At 38.3% G+C, this 21,703-nt stretch overlaps 2 protein-coding genes across 2 annotated transcripts; one reads left to right on the top strand and one right to left on the bottom strand.

The window, feature by feature from the left end:
- Positions 1-1,617: 1,617 nt before the first annotated feature.
- On the bottom strand, positions 1,618-19,153 carry Dpm1 (dolichyl-phosphate mannosyltransferase subunit 1, catalytic). The gene is made up of 9 exons (XM_027946461.3): positions 18,975-19,153; positions 16,318-16,417; positions 13,156-13,189; positions 11,311-11,387; positions 11,201-11,226; positions 8,917-9,012; positions 6,037-6,105; positions 2,676-2,790; positions 1,618-1,906 (listed from the first exon to the last, which is right to left on the bottom strand). Exons 1-9 carry the CDS (start codon positions 19,133-19,135, stop codon positions 1,802-1,804), a joined length of 783 nt encoding a protein of 260 aa, XP_027802262.1. The 5' UTR covers positions 19,136-19,153; the 3' UTR covers positions 1,618-1,801.
- A 127-nt stretch (positions 19,154-19,280) lies between these two features.
- Positions 19,281-21,256, top strand: Mocs3 (molybdenum cofactor synthesis 3). The gene has a single exon (XM_027946413.2). The coding sequence runs from the start codon at positions 19,442-19,444 to the stop codon at positions 20,822-20,824; it is 1,383 nt and encodes a 460-aa protein (XP_027802214.1). The 5' UTR covers positions 19,281-19,441; the 3' UTR covers positions 20,825-21,256.
- Positions 21,257-21,703: the final 447 nt, after the last annotated feature.

Genomic DNA, 21,703 nt, shown 5'->3' with positions numbered 1-21,703 from the left:
TCATGCAGGGATAAAACAAACACAAAGGAAGAACATCTGGATTTCATCCTTGGTTTCATTTATGAAGCAAAAAGGGATGCTAGATTCAGATGTAAATGTTTAAAATGATTTCAGTGTTTAAGTCACCAGATTTACTACAAAAATCATCTAAATAGTTCAAATTCTTTTCTAAATGATATCCAAATGGTGAACGAATGTTCACTGCTCAACCATTCTTGGTAAATTCCAATTGATAGTGCTATAATGATTGTGAGAACAAGAATTGAAGATTTCTACTCTTGTGAGGCATGAGAAGGCAACACTATCTCTATAGTAGGTTCTCTGAGATTGTTACTTAATTTCTGTTCCATGTACTTGATGCTGGAAACTCCATTTAAAGAGAATAGATTCTTAACTCTCCAAGAAAAACAACACAGGAAGAAAAAAAAAAAGAAACTTTTGAGAATATCACAATTGTATTACAGCTTAAAACAATTTTTTTTTTTTTTTAAATCAAGAACTGTTGAAGTTCTCGTTCTTAATGATGAGACAAGTTATTTCCTAAGGAAAGTTGGTCCCTGGTGGGCTAACCAAACAGCTTTGGGCAGAAGAATTAACAGCAGTAGTTCCCACTGGAGTGTGTAGTTTTAGGTTCAACTATGGGAGTTGGGGAGAGACTAATGTTCAAAATGACACCAAAGGTTTTAGTCTAGTATTCGTCTTTGGTAGGATCTGAGAGTAAGGCAAATGAAAAATCAGACTTTCAGTTTCTTTAGCACAGTTAAATTAAGTCAGTCAATACTATTCACTAGATACAATTAAGTACGCCTCCTCTTCCTTTTATTTGCAAAAGAAAGTCAACTAGATATTAAGCTTATTTGCTCAAAGTATGCCCTTACTCAAATGTTAAGATACTGCATGACCCAAAAGCTATGATACAATTAAATCACCTATGATAGACAAGGTAGGTAAACGGAATATTTGCCCTGGCTTTACAATACAACTTATCCTTCATTTTAACTGGCAGAACACTTTCCTGGTGATCTGCCACAGAGCTACAGGGAAGAGATTTTTGCCACATTAATAAAAAGACATGAGCTTTGTTGAGGGGTTTGAAATAAAATGTAAACAAAGATTTTGAGATAAAGCGAGGCAAAATGTTTTTCCATACTGACAGGGTTATTACTTAAGAGAGAAAAACAAAAAACAGCTATGCAATCAACTGCTGCCAATTGTTTTCCAATTCACAATATGTACTTCAAATACACTTGCTCTAAGTAGACAAAATGCTTCTTCAATTCAACCCAAATGCTCTAAGTATATTATCTAGCTTAAGAAATTTGAGACTTTTTGAAGAAAGGGCAGAGACTTATACTTCTTCAACTGGTAATGGAAACAGCTTTACTTATCTCATAAATACAGTTAACTTTCCCCTTACTTCTGACATCTCCTAGGTATAAAGAGCTAGGAATCTAGTTTTCATGACAAATACTTGAGATTCTGTTTCATGTCAGAAACTCTGCATTCACATACTGTAATGAAAGCAGCAACATTTTGTGCAAAAAAAGTATACATTTATTTATAGATCTTAATACAGCAAAATATAAATGAAAATTGAAACACTGCTCATTGAACCAATAACTTTTATAATTATTTAATATGAAATATAAAATGGGAGTTTCTCCAGAAAAAAAGATTTGCATGAAAATTTCCTTACCTCATGGTTTATGCTTTAAGAGTACGTTTTACAAAAATCAGTAACCAGGCTTCTTTTATGTTTACATTGAAATGACCATGGTAAGCATAAATGAGTAACTTTCTTTTATGTAGTAGCAAAAAGAGTCAACAATCCTTTCAAGAAAGAGACTATTTCATTTCCTCCCAACTTGGATTCACCATAAACACGATCCACAAATGATATTGGAACCTGGTTGAAAAAATGTACATTAAAATCAGTTTTCAAAAAATTAGGGACCAGCAGGTATTCAACTGTTATTAATGGAACAGAAAAATTCAGTCCCACAATAAGTCCTTTAACTGAGTTCAGAAGTAAGGGACTCAGGAAGTAATTGCATGTACTGCCAAGCCTTTAAATTGAACACACATCTATCATCTAAAAATAAGTCACAAGAATCAAATCTACAACTGTTAGAAAAGCTAAATTTCAAGGAAAAAGTACACTTTAAATGTATAATGGCCCTTCACTGAGCTGCTTCAGTATGTCCAGTTTAGCTGCCACTGTTTGGCATTAAGTTGGAAACCTTATAACTTAAACAAGTGGCATTCTAGTGTAGTGCAGAGCTTCCCTAAGAGCTCACTGCTACCCTGAAATATCACAGGACTCTTACTCTGGCCACTTCCACTTGTTCACAGGAAATGGGCACATGGGTTTCATTATTCATGACAAAGTATGGTGGTTGCTGGCTCTAAGAGGAAAAGCAGCTAAGGCACTCAAAATGAGGCTGACTGGTCAAAATAAAGGCTTCAGATGAAGGAGGTACCAGTGACTTTAATTTTCAGTAGGTCACGTGTATTACATATGAAAGGGATTCACCCTTTAGTGCAGAGACATTCTAAACAACTGGAAACCCACAACATTAATTTAGTAGTTATCAAAGTTAAACTTTTTATTACAACATGTCCACACTGTACTGTTCCTTTATGAGGAATATGACATTACTACATCAGTTACATACCTCACCAATAGTATAATTCATCTGTCTTGCCCGAACAATCATCTCCATCTGGAAGACATAGCCCTTAGAAACACATTTTTCTATTAATTTCTGTAGAACTTCCTTTCGGTATAATCTGTAAAAAATCAAAATGTACATGAACATCTGGATAAATATCACTTGCCTACATGTATATCTTGAGTTTTCCAAGAGTTCACTGGTATTTATACAGCCTGACTTTCACTAGCCACTGGCACAAAGAAAAATTCTCATACTTGATGACTCTGATACTTCTGGTCCCAACCAAGAAAGGCCATGAAATATGTACCACGTAGTCTGGAATAATCCGGAAAAACGAATTCTCAGTACTTTTTAGAGAATCATCTTCCTATCAGACACTAACTACTGGGAATTGTTAAAATATGGTAAAATGAAGCATTTGATACAGAACCACCTATTCTTAAATTTCCTAAAAGTTTACATTTAATGTTGAAAGGGGAAAAAAACTATTCCAAATATTGGAAAAACAGAATTGACATTTACAATATATATATAAGACAAGAAAGAATACATAACTGATTGGAACTTCAGCATACATGTCTATTTCCCGAGATTTACTTAAGACATTTCCTAGGATAATATGATTCCCACTAGGATAAGCAGTGCATCTACATTAGGACAGGTACTGAGGCATTACAGGAAAGAGGGGATCCTGGTAGGATTTATCTATTACGAGTGAGGTCACAGACATTTATAGTGGGCTGGCATACAGCCTAACCTTTAGATGGACTGCAGGTCAAACACAGAGCTCAACAGATTTACAAAGCCAAAGAGAGGAATTGCGAAGTCCTGTGGGTAAGCCAAATCACTTTCTTCAGTAACTATGAATAGCAGGGAGTTATTTCCAAAGAGATTTTGTTTGTTTGTATCAATGAGTAAGATGCCAGAAATTCCTACCTTTACTAGGAGAGGCAGTTTGGCATAACTTTATTTCTCACCAAGTTAAGACCACCTGGACCTACAATGTCTATTGTTACCTGGAATCCAGATTTTACTCCAGGATTTTCTAAGGTTATCATTACCTTTTGGCTTTTAAGTGTGTATGACACAATAGACAGACAGCAGAGCCCTTGGAAGAACGTAAGAAGAGAGTTTAGTGTGTGCACTCCTTTCCCACAAAGGTCCTGAATGAATTCAAAGAAATTTGAAATAAATATGAAGAGTGAAAATATGATGGTAGTAATACTCATTAACACAATTAGCAATATGTCTTACTATGTTTTAGGAGTGAACTAAAAACTAAAGATATATAATGTCACATGATGTTAAGTGAGGGAGGGAGGATATTAGGATGATGGGATTGGAAGGACTGACAGTGATGGGACTATTCCAGCCTTTACAAGTAGAGTGGGCTACGATTTCTTTCCCTTTAAGAATCATTTTCATTTTCTTTCTTTCTATTGGTACTGGGGATTAAACCCAGGGGCACTTAACCACTGAGCCATAACCCCAGCCTCTTTAGTCTTTTATTTATAGACAGGGTCTCACTGAGTTGCTTAGGGCCTCACTAAGTGGCTGAGGCTGGCTTTGAACTTGCAATCCTCCTGACTCAGCCTTCCAAGATGCTGGGATTACTGGCATGTGCCACCACGCTTGGCTCTTTAAGAATCATTTTCTAAGATACTTCTTTTCAGTACTACCTTCATCTTCCCCATTGCCCCCTCCCATGGTATCTTCAAACATATGGCTAATAAATTAAAAGGACACAAATGTAAGACTTTGTTCCCATACGTATGATCAGCATCCAGCTGGTCTTTGCTATTAAATGGCTTTATGTCAGATTGCAGCTTTCTGAGATTCCTTTTTCTAAAAATATTTGTATTCCTTTTTCTTCTAATTCTAGGGACCTAAAGACAAAGAACCCCACTGAATGATAAACGTGCCCCATCACCGCTCTGACTGTGTAGATCCAGAACTCCTAGGCCATTCTTTAGCTTAAGCCCCATTTGCTCTGAGGTAGTGAGGAAGCCTCATGTCATTGCTGTTTTTCTTCCCAACCTCTATCTCCATGACTCAGGAGCTACCCCGGGACTTCCCTCAAAACCATCAAAATTGTGGCCTGTGAAATCCAGAGAGGGAAGTTCTGTACAGAGATTTTGTGAGTGCCACTATTCTTTGTATTACTGCTACACAGCAACCAGAGATCTTAATCAGATCACACAGGATTCCTTTGCTTTAAATTTGGAATTAAAAGGATATATTTATAGAACTCCTTTCTTTTATATACCAAGTTTTTTTTTTTTTAAATAATTTTGAGACAGGGTCTCTCCCTAAGTTGCTGGCTTCACACTTGGGATTTTCCTACTTCAGCCTCCCAAATTGCTGGGATTGATTATAGATATGCACTAACATGCCTGGCCCAATGTCTAGTTTCTAATCAACTTACTTTTCAGCTATAGAGGTTTATTTTTTCTTTTTATTTCCCTTCAAGAGTCAGCAACTAACAATGAATTCTGACAAACAACCTAGATTTTTCCATTAAAGTAGAACCTAACATTATTTAATAGAAAACAATAAACAAGTAATATAAATTAAGTAATGCATGGGGTTTGGGACCTTAAGATAAAAGAGCAGGCATTTTCTAGTTTCAGAAACGGGGGAAAAAAATCTGGCAATCTTTAATTGTAATTTGGCCCAGTCATACAAAGCAATTCACACGGCTGGGCACAGGGCTTGGTGGTTAGTGCTTGCCTTGCACATTTGAGGCCCTGGGTTCAAAATTCCTAACGTGTGTGTACACACACACACACACACAGCCAAACTAAAAAAAACCACGTTATGTGTATAGATTACGTGTGCATGCACGCATGTGTGTGTATATGCCTGGAGAGTAGCTCAGTGTAGATCACTTGCCTAGCCTGCCTGAGGCCCTGGGTTCGATCACCAGCACTGACACCACATTCCCCCCCCTAAATTTACATGGAGAACAAAGTAACTAAAAACTCTACCTAAATAGTAAAGATTCTAAGTTTTTTTTTCCTGTAGGTAATGCTGTAAGTACTCATAAAACTATAGAAAATTACTGGACTATGTGTTGTTGTTCTCAGGAGCATATTCCCAGTCACTTAACAGCAATGTTCTACGTGAGCAATTGAGCCCAATACTAAGGTAAGCACCACACTGACCTAACTCCTGCTCTCAACTTTTAAAGAAAAAGTACGATATTTCTCCTTCAGAGACATTTAGGCTACATAAGCAACTTCTGTCCTTCTAGCATTCCAGGACAGAAACAGGGTAGAATATAAAGCATTTCTTTAAAATAGCTATTGTAACACAAGAAATTTAGGCAGGAAGTTATAAATAGTAGAAATTTTCACTGTACCTGAAACTTCCTGTTAAATCAGATGCGCCTGGTCTCAGCAAAACCTGAGTTATAAAATTGGCCCCACGGCTGCCAAATAAAACAATCATTTTCTTAATTAAATACAATTGATATACAAGAGAAACATTTCCAAGAGCACAATGCTAAAAGTGCTAATTTCATAAATGCAGCATTAATTACACAAAAATGTTAATTCTCTACAACAAAGAGAAATTTTTAGTGAAATGAAACTTGACACCCATTTTTCAGAAAATAGGGACTCTTGTTCTTTGAAAGTGAACTTAAGACCCATAAAGCAATCATCCCTTTAAACGATAAAGAATTTAACAGATGGAAAAAGACAGGGATCTGGTAAGGGGTTTCCTTTTCAGATTCTAATCTGCACAGAGATTGAATTTTTGTTGGGAATGTATAAAAATGGTACTTTTATGATGGTATGCAGGTAGAAGAGGATGTTGGCTTTTAATGATCTCTGGAAATTGATTCACTTTTTTAGCCTTAAATCTGCTTTGCCACTTTAACAAATGCCTTATACTAGGTTGCTTAAACAACAGAAATTTATTTCTCAGTTTTAGAGGCTGGGAAATCCTAGATCAAGATGTTGGCTTTCTGTATTCTCACACAAAGGGAAGGAGAGTAAGTTCTCTAGCCTCTTCTTACGAAGGCACCAGTCCTACCATGGAGCTTATCCTCTAGATACCTCCCAAACTAATTACTTCCTAAAAGCTTTTTCTCCAAATACCAATGTATTGAGGATTCTGGATTCAAACAAGAACTTTGGTAAAACACACTCAAGTCAACAACAATGACTTCAAACACAAGAGTATCATCAATTATAAGATAGTAGTGATTAATAGCTATTATTAATCTTTCAAAAAGATGCCAAGTGTCTAAAGAAAGTGACTTTTGTATTGCACCTATTTTAGCATGTGTAGATTCAGAAAGTTTTCTGGGACAATCTGAAGTGAGTGGCTTTCTTCCTAAGCCCAAGCCTCCCTAGCTAAGACTGTATGCAAACCACCAAGATTAGGGTATATGGGATGATGGCTAACAAAAACATTTTCCCTTCAATTTGCTTCTAATACCTATAAAAATATTATATAGTTTATCCCTTTATCACAAATGGGTATAAACAAAGGAATATGTGTATGTATGTGTATACTTTTGTACATCTACACAAGATAGTATATTTATTTTTGAGAGGGTCTTGTATGTTGCCCAGGCTGAACTCAAATAATCCTCTTACCTTAGCTCCCAAGTAGCCATGAATACAGGTGTGTCCCACCATGCTGGGAAATATGTTAATTTTAAAACTGGGGTCTTTTAATTAATTAAAATGTTGTAAGAGCCACTCAATCTTGAGGGGTTTTTTCCTCACATTTTTTATTGGTGCATTATAGTTATACATAATGTTCATAAATGCACACAATGTAACAATATAAGCTGTCAGCTTTGGGTTTGAATTCTAGATTTGAATCATACTGATAAGAACTAAAGTTTATACTCTAGGACACTGCAGATGATATTAACAGCTACTAACAGGTACAACTAAAAGGTGTAATGTATCTGTGATTGGGAGTCCTTAATTTTAAATAATAGGTAAATGACCCGAGTGCCTTTAGAGATCAAGTTCACTTGTTTTCAACACTGGCTCACAACATTCATCTAGGAAGTCTGTGAAAAACGCTGAAGCCTTTGGCCCACTTTTGGAGATTCTCAAATGGTCTGCAGTGTGTGTGAGGAAAGGATGACAAATAGGTGTAGTTGTATGAGATTTTCTCTCTACATGATTCTAATATTTAGCAGGACTGAAAAGCACTGCTTTATCCAACTCCATGTTACAGAAGATAAGATTCTTAAATGTTCTACATGGCAGGTCCTAGGTTCTAGTAGAGGCAAAACTGAGATGAACTTAAATGAATCTTTAATAGGAGTGAAATGGGTGGTAAAAGATATCAGTGACAAGAAATATATCTCATCTTCCTGCTACCCTGAAAAAGTACGTTAGATAGGTAAAATATGAAAAATATTTTTTTTGTGGTCTTCCCATCAAAAAAGGGAATTCTCCCACCCCCATCTCTTGTTCATGAAATGGTTTGACAAAAAAAACTGACCCTGTGTGAACCCCCAGGAGCCTAGAATTCAAGTGGTCTTGCAGCTTCCACTGCTGTACTCTTGGATGTTCCCTGAAGGCGCCTGGCAAAGAAGCTGCTCCAGCTTTCTGGAGATGAGAGCCCTGCAGAGAACTGAGAACAGCAACAACTGCCAAATGTTGCAAAAACCCCAACAGAAGCCTGCCGAGACGCCAACAGCCAATCCACAGAGTTGTGAGAAATGATGGATATTTTGACATTGAACTTTGGGATGGTTTGTTAAGACAGTAATAGAAATTTGGAACAGTAGGTTTTGTTTCCATCTTAAGATGAGGAAGGTAAAGGTCAGAAAAAGTAAAATTGGAAGCAAATGACAAAGAGGATATCCCAGGCATATCTGACTCCAGGGCCCTATATTCCCCCAAAATAGAATATACTAGTTTATGTTGCTTAGTAAAAGTTGGCATATTTTTTTTACTTAAAGTAATAAATATAAACATGGGGGGAGGGATCCTACCTATCCAGCCTCAAAATATAGATGAATAACTCAATCAAATCAAAACTGAGGTCCAGTAGAGTAACTTTTACTGAACCAGACCATTTCTACCAAAATTTCGTAAGTTTTTGATAATTGTCCAAAATAAAACACACTGAGCAAAGGAAAAAGTGTAGGTAAGAAGCTACACCTGGGAATATTTATTGGCACAAATGAAGGCAGCATGTAATTTCATCAAAATAATATATTTCCAGTAGTTACATTGAGAGAAATTATAGTACACATATATACCTGATTATTTTTCTTTTCAAATCCCAGCCATATACACCACCATTTCCTTTGTAGCGAGTTCCAGAGACAATATCAAAATTACCCTCTTTTTGCTTCCTACAGGGGGAAAAAATGTCAATGAGAAAAAGCTACTGAGCTCAGTAGGTATTTCCATAAACTACACAAACAGAACTTTTAACAGAAAAAGAGAAAAAAACAATGCTAAGGAAACAGATGAATTATTTACCGAAAGACCTTCCAGAATGAGAAATTCAACCCTGTTTTTCTTTTATTTATCTTAAATAAATGAAGGAAAAACTATAACATAGTACTATTTGCTGACTATACCATGTAAAACTATCCTTAAAAGTGTTAGTAAAATTATAAACTAGTCCTTCCACCACCAAAAGTGAACACAATGCTACAAAAGTCTGTTCCTTCTAGATCTTTCTCTTTACATATAAAAATTTAATCAAAGGGGTGCCTCAAAGTTTTTGGTCACATTTACAAAGATGAAATCCAAAAAAGTCCACCTTCTGACTTGCTTTTTGTCAGCTAATAATATATATTGCAGAATCACAGATACCTCCACAGGTCAACAGAAAACTCCCCTCTTTTTAAAAGCCACAAAAATAGTTCCAATCATTCAAGTCAGACATCTGTGATTGTTTTCACGGTAGGTTCCCTACCCCCAGTGACCAAAAAACCCCATAATGAACAATGCCACAATAATCATTCTTAAAAACATTTACCATGATGCTTAAGATTCCCCCAAAATGGAATATACTAGAATTACCAAACAAAAGCTTATTCATATTTCTGATACTGCAGAAATCATTTTCCAAAAGTTACAACTCATAACTTTATTCAGCAATATTTGAATGTGCCCATTTTTTTTAAAAACCTATTAGTACTAGATGTAACTGCTCTAAAAGTTTTAAATTTTGAGAAACTAATGGATAATAGTTACTTTATTTTGCATTTCTTTGCATCCTATGGTGAATATTTTCTCTTAAGTTTATTAGCTGCCAGGCGCAGTGGCACACACATGTAATCCTAGCGGCTTGGAGGCTGAGATGGGAGGATGTCGAGTTCAAAGCCAGCCTCGGCAACAGCGAGGCACTATCAGTGAGATGCTGCCTCTAAATAAAATACAAAATAGGGCTGGGGATGTGGCTCAGTGGTCGAGTGCCCCTGAGTTCAATCCCCAGTACCCCGCCCCCCCAAAAAAAAGTTTATTAGCCATCTGAATTTCTTCTACATGTGGCCAGTTGAGTCCAAAATACAATAGAAAATCTATTCCCAGGGTTCCATTTCCTTATTAGGTCAAAGGCGGCTTTGAGTGTTAGAGAGATAAGCAGAAAAGATCTAAGCAATTTTATGTAGAGATCAAAGGATGAGCAGTAGTTGGCCATTAAGGTATAGTGAAGACAGCTTTTCAGCTCTGTGTATATTGAGAAACAAGAGGACTATGCCCAAGGTCTGAGAGCATCGGGTAGTGGCACAAGATCAGGTCAGAAAGAGGCAGGAGCCACTTATATAGGAGTTGGAAGGATGAGGGAGTTTGGATTTTTTCCCTCAGGTGTTGAGGGTTAACTCTGTGAAGTATTCTAAACAGGGAGTGATATGATCTGATTGTCATGCCAGAAGTTTATTCACAGAGGTTTTGTCATCTCTTGGGTTTTTTAAGATTATATCACCTGCAAACAAATACAATTTTGTATCCTTTACCAATATCTAACTAAATTCTTATCTTACTGTATTACCTAAATCCATGTTTAATGTGAATAATAAACTTATTGGAAATGATTGATAATTTCACTATTGGGCATAACATTTATGTTAGGACTAAGTCATTTTAATCATGCTTAAGTAGTTTCCTTCTATTTCAGTTCTTATTAGAAAATGTAACAAATAATACAAACAAAAAATACCTTTTAGTATCTATACACAATCATGCTACTTTCTCTATTAACATGAGGAATGATTTATACTCCTAGAGTAAACCCTATTTGCTGATAGTGTCTTACTCTAATGATTCAAGGCTTCCTTTAATCTTTCTCTGTGCTCTAAAAGAATTTAGATAACAAAGGAATGATCTGTTCATTCATTTCTCAGGGCTCCTAATTTATATCAGTCACACATCTACCTACATTTGTGAGTCTCAAATCTATATGTTGGTTATATTTTAAAAGAAAAGTTAAAATAACATGTACATTTTAAATTCATGAAAAAAAGTCCAAAATCAATGTAAGAAAAATGATTTCAATCGTAACTCTTTTCACATATTAGAAACAGTACCTACCTAATGAATTCAGGAATAAATTTTGGCTGAAATTTAGAAAAAATAAACAGTAAGTCAGTAAAATAGGCTGAAAGTATCATAAACAGCTAATAAAGAAATATGCCCCTTACATGGTGTGAGAGATCAGCATCCATAATAACTATGTAGTTTCCTGTGGCATGTTCCATTCCATGAATATATGCAGTTCCTAAAAATGAAAGCATTTATATCCATTAAAGAATATCAGTAGATACGCATTGGTATACTTTTGAATAGGGAGGAAATTGCTTAGCACTTGAAAAGCAGTATCAGTTTTTTAAAAGTATTACTAATTAAGTTGGTCAGTTTCCATCTTAAGTATATAGCTGGGTATCTACTCCATATTCAGATGTCAATTTACTAGATCCCATCTATATTTTAGTTTAGCATAGAAATAGTAAGATAGTCTCAGAATATATAAAAATTATCATATTCTCATGGTTTAAAAGTCATATTTATGTTGATACTTCCAAGACACTGACAAGGCCAGATACTTCTCAGAGCTCCATATTCATACAGCAGCCTATTTGCTATCTCCACTTGCATATTAAGAAATCTTACATGTAACATTCCAAAATCACCCCTAAATACCCACCACTTTAATTGGCCACCTTTCAGGAAATTACCAACTATTTGAGTGTTCCGCTCACAGGTCTAGGGGTGATCTTTGATTCCCTACCTTACCCCAAACTTTAATTTCTAAACTATTGTTAAGTCCTAATGATTCTATAGCCAAACTCTTTCTCAATTCCCTTCTTTCCATGCACTACCTTCTGATGCCTGGGTTACTACTACCTAATGTGCTTCTCTGCTTCTGCTCTTCCCAGCAGTCCAAGTCCATTTTCACAAAGTGGGAAGAAGCGACTATGGTCAGTAGTTTTGTGGCAGCTTTCATGGAAGTTTCCAGATTATTTCAATCCCCAAAATGTTGACAGTATGTTTTGAAAAATATTTTTAATTGTAGATGGACACAATAACTTTATTTTTTTATGTGGTGCTGAGGATAGAAACCAGACTTTCACATGTGCTAGGCAAGTGCTGCACCACTGAGCAACAATCCCAGCCCAATACTGAGAATGTTTGATGATGCCAGGGAACAAAAGGTCTTCTGAACGGTAGCTTTAGCTCGTAAGAACTGTTTTCTCCATAATTCCCTGATTTTTCATTATGTATACCAATTCTCAACATGAGCAACTGCGGGCAGTGGCAGAAATAAAGGCATTCAGGGTTTCATCTCAATTACTGAGCTCATTTGAGATATTCTATAATACCCTATATTTAACTGGAAAATCTTTCTATTTTAGAAATAAAAAATAACTTTTAAACTTATGCCCAAAGGTGCAGCTAAAGCAATATGCTGGTCCATGATGTGTTCCCAGACTCATTTTCTGGCCCTTCTCTACGCTATATTGTAGAAACCACATTTTCCAGGTTCCCTTATCATCTGCTTACAGACAATTAGTGAGGTACAGATGCAGACTGTTAGGAGGGAGAAGGACAGTCTACGTGTCCTCCATTGACAGGTTATTTGGCAGGACCACCTCATCATTCTAGCTCCCTCTGGGCAGACCAGGTTTTGGGCTCTAACCTGCCCCCACACCCCTTCATTGCTCCATCTACAAGGGCAGCAGTAAGGAGCCTCCAGTTGTTATTGACTTCTTAGGAACCTCACTGTTCCCTTTGGCTTCTCAGCAATTCCTTCATCTGTGCAACCAAATTCTTTGTATTAAATTCCCTATACTCAAAGAGCAGTTTGTTTTTCTGAGTGGGTCCTGACTGACAAAGGTAACCCAAGTTAAACTACTTAAATGTCATAAAGATCACATTAAAATCCACCACGTTGCTATATCTGGTCCTGTTCCAAACTGGGAAATTACACACTGGATGATTTTACCAAGGCAAGTTGCAGGTATGAGGGGGTTAGAGGGTCTACTTACCTAATCCCAGTTTTTTCTCCCGTGGTCTTAGAAGCTGTAGGAAAAAGAAGCAATACTTCAATAAAAAATTTGACTAAATTCTATCTTACCCCTTCCTGTAAGTGCATGTTCGTTTTAACAGAAACAATGCATTTATTAGCCTTAAAGTAGCGTATGCTTAACATTTTTTGCCAAAGTAAAAAAAAAGGTGGTAACAAACCAAATACATTAACACAGCTTTTTAGAAAAAGCAACATTCTTTATCCCCAACCCTACAGGCAAAGCATTTTTTTCTGGCACTATCCAACATATTTTAAACAATATTAATTTTATATCTATTACTACATCTGTCATTTAAAACAATGATGCCTTCTGATGCCTTCCTACAAAATTGATGCTATAACTCATTGTTCCATACCTTTTCAGAATAGCTGATAGCCACGTTACTCTCCTGATTCCCTGTGATTTTCAATGCTGACATCACCCTTCCTCCATGAACTTAATCTTAACTTCACACTTGGATGACTTCATCTCATTCTCTACTGCTCCAATAACAAATTATGTTCCTAACAAGAGGTGAAGTTTTCCTCCTTCTTAATAGTTTTCCAATTACTTAGTCTTGTAAACTTTTTGCTTCATATCTGGCCCCTGATTTCGTTGTTTAGCATTTTCCTCTGGCTGGAAACTAGTGAGCATATCTTGTCCCCTTCTGAATTTGGCTGTGAATGAGCAGGTCACCGCAGACTGCCAAATCTCTAACAAAGCCTTCCCAGTTCAATTCAAGCAGGACAGATGTCTTTTCTTTTTGACAACATGCAAAGGTCTTGGGGAAGAACAAAGATGGATACAATTATTCTTGTCCAATAAGAGCTTACAGGGAGGAGAAATAGACACCCACAAGTCATTGGACAGAATCAGACAAGACATGTCAGATCTCAAATTTTGATTCTGTGATTCATAGTTACTGACAAAATACGAGTACCTGCTCTAAATAAGCAAAACTTTTAAAGCTCACGACATTTTCTATAACCTTGTTTCAGCAAAGGTTTATATCCATTACTAAACAATATTATGAAATAGTTAAAGGTAATGTGGGAATATAGTAACCTCTTCAAGATATCATTAGAAGTACTAATGATTATATTTGTGTTTATAAAAGAAAACTCACTACCTAGTTCTACAGGCATATGCACAAAAATACAAACTGTTGACCTGAGTCTTTTCTGGGGGAAGAGACTGGAATGCACATTAAAAAATGCTTATCAAAGGCAACTTCAATTTTACAGGTAATATTTACATTTTATAATATGTTTAAGCTCAAATTGTTTCCACCTAGTGTGCTTTACTTTCAACCCTTAACCAACCCTACCTCTCCACACTCTCCAGATCCTTTTCTGCCTCCTCACGTCAATCTGACAGCTCCTTTTTATGTAGGGCAGAATAGAGTGGCAGATAGGACCTGGACTCTTGAGCCATGAGACTTTGATTTGAATCTCAGCTACACTGCTCACTAGCCATGATCCTGGACACATATAGTGGCACGACGAAACTATCACGGGGCTGGAATGAGGAATAAGCAGTGAATTCCTGTAAAATGCCTGCAAGAGTGCCAGGGACATATTCTGTGAAATATGCTTACTTATAAAATACTTCATGAGGGGCTGGGGTTGTGGCTCAGCGGTAGCGCACTCGTCTAGCACGTGTGAAGCCCTGGGTTTGATCCTCAGCACCACATAAAAATAAATGAATAAAGTACAGATACTGTGTCCAACTACTTCTAAATAAAATAAAATACTTCATGAAATACTATAATTTGAGCAACAAGAAACCTTTGCAAGATATTCTTATGAGGAAATCTTGGAAAAAAAAAGATAATTAGTAAAAAATATTCCAAGTAAGCCATGTGACTGCATTTAAAAACACATGCAGTTTTAAAACCCACTGTATACTTTAATACCATCAAAAGTAAAGTATGAATATTTTGAGGGTTATGACATTATTGCCAGCTGAGATTTCAGAAAACTATGTCAACCTATTCTAGGATCAATAGATTTGAATCCAACCATTTACCATACTTTCAAAAACACTGGTTTAAGGACTGGGGCTGGGGCTCAGCGATAGTGTACTTGCCTGGCATGTGTGAAGCACTGGGTTCGATTCTCAGCACCACATATAAATAAATAAAATAAAGGTCTATCAACAACTAAAACAAAAAACAAAAAACACTAGTTTAAAAAAAAAAAATAGAAAAGAAACCTTCCACTAAGAAAGGCTAATTATACTCTTCTATTGTGCAATTCTTAGTGAGGCTCATTTTTTTCCCCCACATTGACTGGTCATTTATAGCTCTTATTTTATGAATTATCTGGTTAGGTAATTATTTGGTTAGGGTACTAATCTTGTTAAATATAATATTTTTGTATTTGAGGATAGAGTTTAATTATTTTAAAGTAACCAAATCTCTTGAATGTATAGTTATTTGATGTTTTAAAATATAACTGATGTCTTAAAATAACAAATATATTACATTTTATTATCAGAACATTTTCTAAAAATACAAAATATGTTAAAATATAAAAATTAAAATGATAAGTGTTCTGAAGTTATTTATGTTCCACATATAAATAGTCACCTTTCTAACCTATAATCACCTACCTGCAAATAGCATTCTCTACTAAAGAATGAGTACCCAGAGAAAGGGCAAAGAAAGACTCACACAAATTGCAACTTGATTCTTTGATATTACTTGTCAATTCAACAACATGTTTTAATTTTGCCAAAGAAAGCTCATTGCAGTAATCAGTCACAAAAACAGCATTCATTCAGGGGCTGGGGCTGTAGCTCAGTGGTAGAGCACTTGCCTACCATATGTGAGGCACATAAAAAATGAATGAATGAATAAATAAAATAAAGGCATTCTGTTCATCTACAACTATTAAAAAGATGAAAAAAAAGTATTCATCCTAAAGCTCACTCTTTTGCTATAAAATTATCACTAACGCAACACAGCAATGATATGTAAAATTTTAAGCAGAATGAAAAAGCATTTCATTCTCAAGGGCATAAGTTGTTCTTTTTCTTTTCACTTCTAGGCAAATAGATTATATTTGAGCATTGTTCATTTGTCATCTTTTCCATATACAAACATAATTCATATGACATAAAAATGCTCATGTAACTTACAATTTTGTCGGATCCATAGATCTTTTCCAACTGTTCAGCAACATCCTTTGTTCCATCTGGACTTCCATCATCTATGATTATAATTTCATAGTTGATTCCACTAAAATTTAAAAATTTGAATTTGTATTAATGTTTGGAGAATTTTTCAAATTTAAAAATAATTTAATAATTGATTTCTCACTAGTATAAGTGAAGACTTACTGCCATATTAGTCACTAAAGAAAACTTCAAGTATCAAATTAAATAAATGCCAAACATTTAATACTTCACCTCCAAACCTAGTAAATTGCTGGAAAATGCTATTAGGATGACCCAAGATACCAAAAAATTCTTACACAGAAAAAATACACTTTAGTTAGAAAATCTTATATACACGTATCATACATACATATCACATATGATATCCTATGAAATTTTATTTACCTACTTTCCAAGTGAAAACTTGGAATCTTAATATCAAATCTTAGGTATGTAAAATGTTTCAAAAGTACTTTAAGTGGCAACTCAAAACAAATTGAGTATTTTGAGATTATGCTTTTTAGTTTAATACAAGCAGATTTAAATATCAGGAATAAATCTGACTTAATTTCACTCTTAAAAAATGTTTAGAATAGTGTTCACAATCTTTTAAATGCCTGTTTCAAACAGTAGGACCCATTAACTCACACTACAAAATAAAAAAAAAAAAAAAAGCACAGTAGATTTATAAGAGATTTTACTGTGCTTCAACATTAATATCTGTTACTTTCTATTAACTTCACATGATAGTTTCTTTTCTATTTAAAAAACGAGCCAACACAAAGTATTTATTTGGTGAATAAATACTTTGTGAATGCATACTTAATCACCACCCTGCTTCCCTCTATCTCCACCTTCCCCTTTAATAAAGACATTGCAAAGTTAAAGGGGAAAGGAAGAACACAACACTGCTACCTCTTGATTTTGCTGTAAGCAATATATGCAAAGAAATGAAACAGACAACACATCCCACTGCTAAAGGCCTAAAAAAGCCAGCCCCAGCAAACTTAAAATATAAAACAGCCAATCTATTCCCCTATAGGTATGGCTACTTCGCTTTCCCACTGAGCTCTTAACTTTGGGAACAACTTTTAACACCCCAAACAGTAAGATGAGCATTCTAGTAGAATGCTAAAAGAAGTATCTCTCTCAAACAAAATGGAGTTATTCATAAGCAAAATTCTCCGTGTTCAAATCAGCCAAGTCACCTTAAGGTGAGGCAGCGTAAATAAAGCTGAGGTGACAACGTAATCTGCACCTACAAAATGGTTTCCTTCACTAAACTACATTTTGATTTTTAAAAGCATGCCCAGAAACCATTACAAAAATTATAATAAATAAACTGTGTAGGGGCGACAGTAATCTCAACTGCTCTGCTGGGGAGGCTGAGGCAGGAGGATCGCCAGTTCCAAGCCAGCCTCAGCAAAAGCAAGGTGCTAAGCAACTCAATGAGCCCTATAAAATACAATATAAGGCTGGCGATGTGGCTCAGTAGTGGAGTGTTCCTGAGTTCAATTCCCAGCACTCCCATTTAAAAAAAAAATTAGAATAAATTGAACTTCATAATATACCCACTGACATGTACGCACATATACCTGTACGTGTGATGAAAATCAGACTATAAACCTAGAACAAGATTGGCTACATGATTAATTTTTAATCTGGAAAGAGCGTCGGAATAGAATTAAAAACACATACATCTAAAGTGGAAAAGAGATACGAGTTAAATTTTGAGGAGCCTTAAACGTGCAGATAGTTATTCCAAGAAATACGATCAAATCAGCAATGGTTTCCACCAAGGGTTTACAACAACGTAAATCTGGTAATGCTCAGGTTGGCTGATTGTAAAGCAAAAGCCAAAACAAAAACCAAACCTCTGGAAATAATTTGGTTACTGACATGACCCGGGTAAATAAATGATAACATAGCCATAGTGCTATCGCCTAACTTTTCAAAAATAATTTGCTACGATTGTACGTGTTGCTATGGAAAAACGTTTACAGATTTTCGCAGCATGATCGCATTTGTCTAACCGTCATACAAATTACTCTGAGCCGCCAAGATTCTCTCTTTTTTTTTTAATCGCACAACACTTCGAAATTCAAACTCCAAAATCCTCCTTTCTAGAAACCCCACCAAACACCCCACAGGGCTCGCCGAGGCCGCCCTGCTCGCTCCTCTGCGGAAAGGCGATCCCGCCCGCGGCGGTTCCCTACCCCACGGGCCCAACCTCACGCTTACATAAGCCCTCGGCGCCGGGGCGGGGAGGAGGGCGCCCGCTCGGGCCCTGGCTCCGGCGGCGGCCATGACCACCGAGGGGGCGGCTCAGGCTTTCAGCTGCGCCCCAGGTAAAAGTGGGGGGTCAGCCTTTTAAGAAAAAAGCGGCGAGCGGAGGAGAAGACGTTCGTCACCAGGACCGCGAGCGTCTCACAACACCCGGGAGCTGGACCGAGAACCAGGACACGAGAACACTCGGCAAGTGTCGGTCTTTCCTTCCTCGCGGGGTGGCCTCCTCCTCGAGGCTGCCTGCGTGAGCCCGGGGAAGGCTGGCAGGGCCGCCTCGCGCAGCCAACCGCCGCCACCCAGGCCGGCGGAGCCAGCTCATCCCGTTCCTCGGGGAGGAAGGTCGGGCGCGCTACCTCTCGGAGAAGCTCTTCACCAGCAGCCACACGATGAGCGGCAGGTTCTCGCGCTCGTTGTAGGTGGGTAAGAGCACCGAGTACTTGTCCTGGCTTCGGGAGCGCCCCTCCGGCTCCTGCCGAGAGCTGGCAGGACTCCGACGCGACTCCACGGAGGCCATGGCGGAACAGCGCAGGACGCCGGAGGCGGAATTACGTCACGCGGCGCGGAACGTACCAAATCCCGGAAGAGGTGGGTGGCCTGTGTGACTGAATTGCACTTCTTCCAGGCCTTGTGCGTGGTTCAGTTGGAAGTAGGCAGGATTTGTGAACCTTTTAAATTGAGTCGGAAGACTTCTTCAGGAAATGCCTACCTATTTGTCGCCTCTACTCAAGTTTATGAAGTTGTTTTAGTTTATTCCAGTCGCTAGGAGACAGTAAGCCGGATACGGAAGTGCTTCTCAGGACCATATCCGGAGGAGGTCGCCATGGCTGCCCCTGAGCAGGTGCTCGCCTTACAGGCTGAAGTTGCCCGGCGTGAGGAGGAGCTGAGTTCTCTGAAGCAGCGGCTGGCGGCAGCTCTTTTGGCAGAACAAGAACCTGAGCCAGAACGGCTGGTTCCGGTGTCGCCGCTGCCGCCCAAGGCCGCCCTGTCCCGAGAAGAGATTCTGCGCTATAGCCGGCAGCTAGTACTGCCAGAGCTGGGCGTGCACGGACAGCTGCGCCTGGCTGCCGCGTCGGTGCTCATCGTGGGCTGCGGTGGACTCGGCTGCCCGCTGGCGCAGTACCTGGCCGCAGCCGGCGTGGGCCGCCTTGGCCTGGTGGACTACGACGTGGTAGAGATGAGCAACCTAGCCCGCCAAGTGCTGCATGGCGAGGCACTGGCCGGACAGGCCAAAGCCTTTTCTGCTGCCGCCTCGCTGCGCCGCCTCAATTCGGCGGTGGAGTGCGTGCCCTATGCTCAAGCGCTTACCCCAGCCACGGCCCTAGACCTGGTCCGCCGGTACGACGTGGTGGCCGACTGCTCCGACAACGTGCCCACTCGTTATCTGGTTAATGACGCCTGCGTGCTGGCCGGCCGTCCTCTTGTGTCGGCCAGCGCCCTGCGCTTCGAGGGTCAAATCACAGTTTACCACTATGACGGTGGGCCTTGCTATCGCTGCGTGTTCCCCCAGCCACCCCCAGCAGAGACGGTGACCAACTGTGCAGATGGTGGGGTGCTCGGTGTGGTAACTGGGGTCCTGGGCTGCCTGCAGGCGCTGGAGGTGCTGAAGATCGCTGCAGGCCTGGGTCCCTCCTACAGTGGCAGTCTGTTGCTCTTTGACGCTCTCGGAGGGCATTTCCGCTGTATTCGGCTGCGGAGGCGCAGGCCCGACTGTGCAGCTTGCGGGGAGCGCCCCACTGTTACCGACCTGCAGGACTATGAGGCCTTCTGTGGCTCTTCAGCTACCGATAAGTGCCGTTCCCTGCGGGTTCTGAGCCCAGAGGAGCGTGTTTCTGTCACTGACTATAAGCGACTTCTGGATTCTGGGGAACCCCATTTATTGCTGGATGTCAGGCCTAAAGTGGAGGTGGACATCTGTCGTTTGCCTCACGCCCTTCACATCCCTTTGAAACATTTAGAACGGAGGGATGCGGAAAGCCTGAAACTCCTGGGAGAAGCAATCCAGGAAGGGAAGCAGCGTATTCAAGAAGGGGCTGCACTCTCCATTTATGTGATTTGCAAACTAGGAAATGACTCCCAGAAAGCCGTGAGGATCCTGCAGTCCTTAACAGCAGCCCAAGAGTTAGACTCTTTAATGGTTCAGGATGTGGTGGGGGGACTCATGGCCTGGGCTGCCAAAATCGATGGGTCATTTCCACAGTACTGAAGTGACCGTTGTCATACCTCAAAGATATATTTATTTACATCCTTCCAATAATATAGAGAAGAATCCAGTATTCTTTATATGACTACACAACCTCCTTTTTATAAGGAGCTTTTTGGTTGTAATGTAATATTAATGGATTATAATACCCTCTCTGAGAACTTTCTTGAGTTTTCAGCATTTAGAGGGTGCCTTGAACATCAGCTATAATGTGATAGGATTTTGTTTTACTTTTGCCTCACTTGCATTTTTCCACCTCTTTAAATCAAAACTCTAAATCATACATCTAGAATTAAGATGTATACTTAGTCTTACTGAGTTGATCACAGATGATATATTTGGTGTCGGTTTATTGTTAATAAGATATTATTTGGGTCTTATTTCTACTTCAAATAATAGAATATATCCTACAGAAATAAATGTTTAATAAAACTATATTATTGTTTGGTTTGCTTTGAAATCTTCTAATCCAGGCCCTCTTTTCACCCCTCCTCCTCTATCTGCCTTTTCTGTTTTGATTTATTCTAGTATTTTGTAACAGTGTACAATGTAGGTGTTTTATGTTTGTTTACTTATTAAAATTATTTTTAATGAAAGGCAGATCATACCCAGCTTACAATGTATACAACAAAATTAAAAGTAAAAATTTGGTATACTCTTGTATATCAGTGGCCAGCTGAAGAACACATGGCCTGTCAAAGGGGGGCTTCAACCCTCCATCTGCTTGTTGAAGGCAGGCCATAATCAGATTTTTTTGTTTGTTTTGTTTTAAGAGCAGAAATCACAGATGTAATGTGAACTCTCTGTATCTCTGGCAATAAATATACTTTTTTTTTTAAAAAGTTTAAAAACATTGTTGCAGGACAAAAGTCTTACACACTT

Source organism: Marmota flaviventris, chromosome 2 (assembly GCF_047511675.1).
Source record: "Marmota flaviventris isolate mMarFla1 chromosome 2, mMarFla1.hap1, whole genome shotgun sequence".
NCBI lineage: Eukaryota > Metazoa > Chordata > Mammalia > Rodentia > Sciuridae > Marmota > Marmota flaviventris.
Note: the sequence above shows the minus strand (reverse complement) of the source record. Positions and strands in the feature narration are given on the sequence as shown.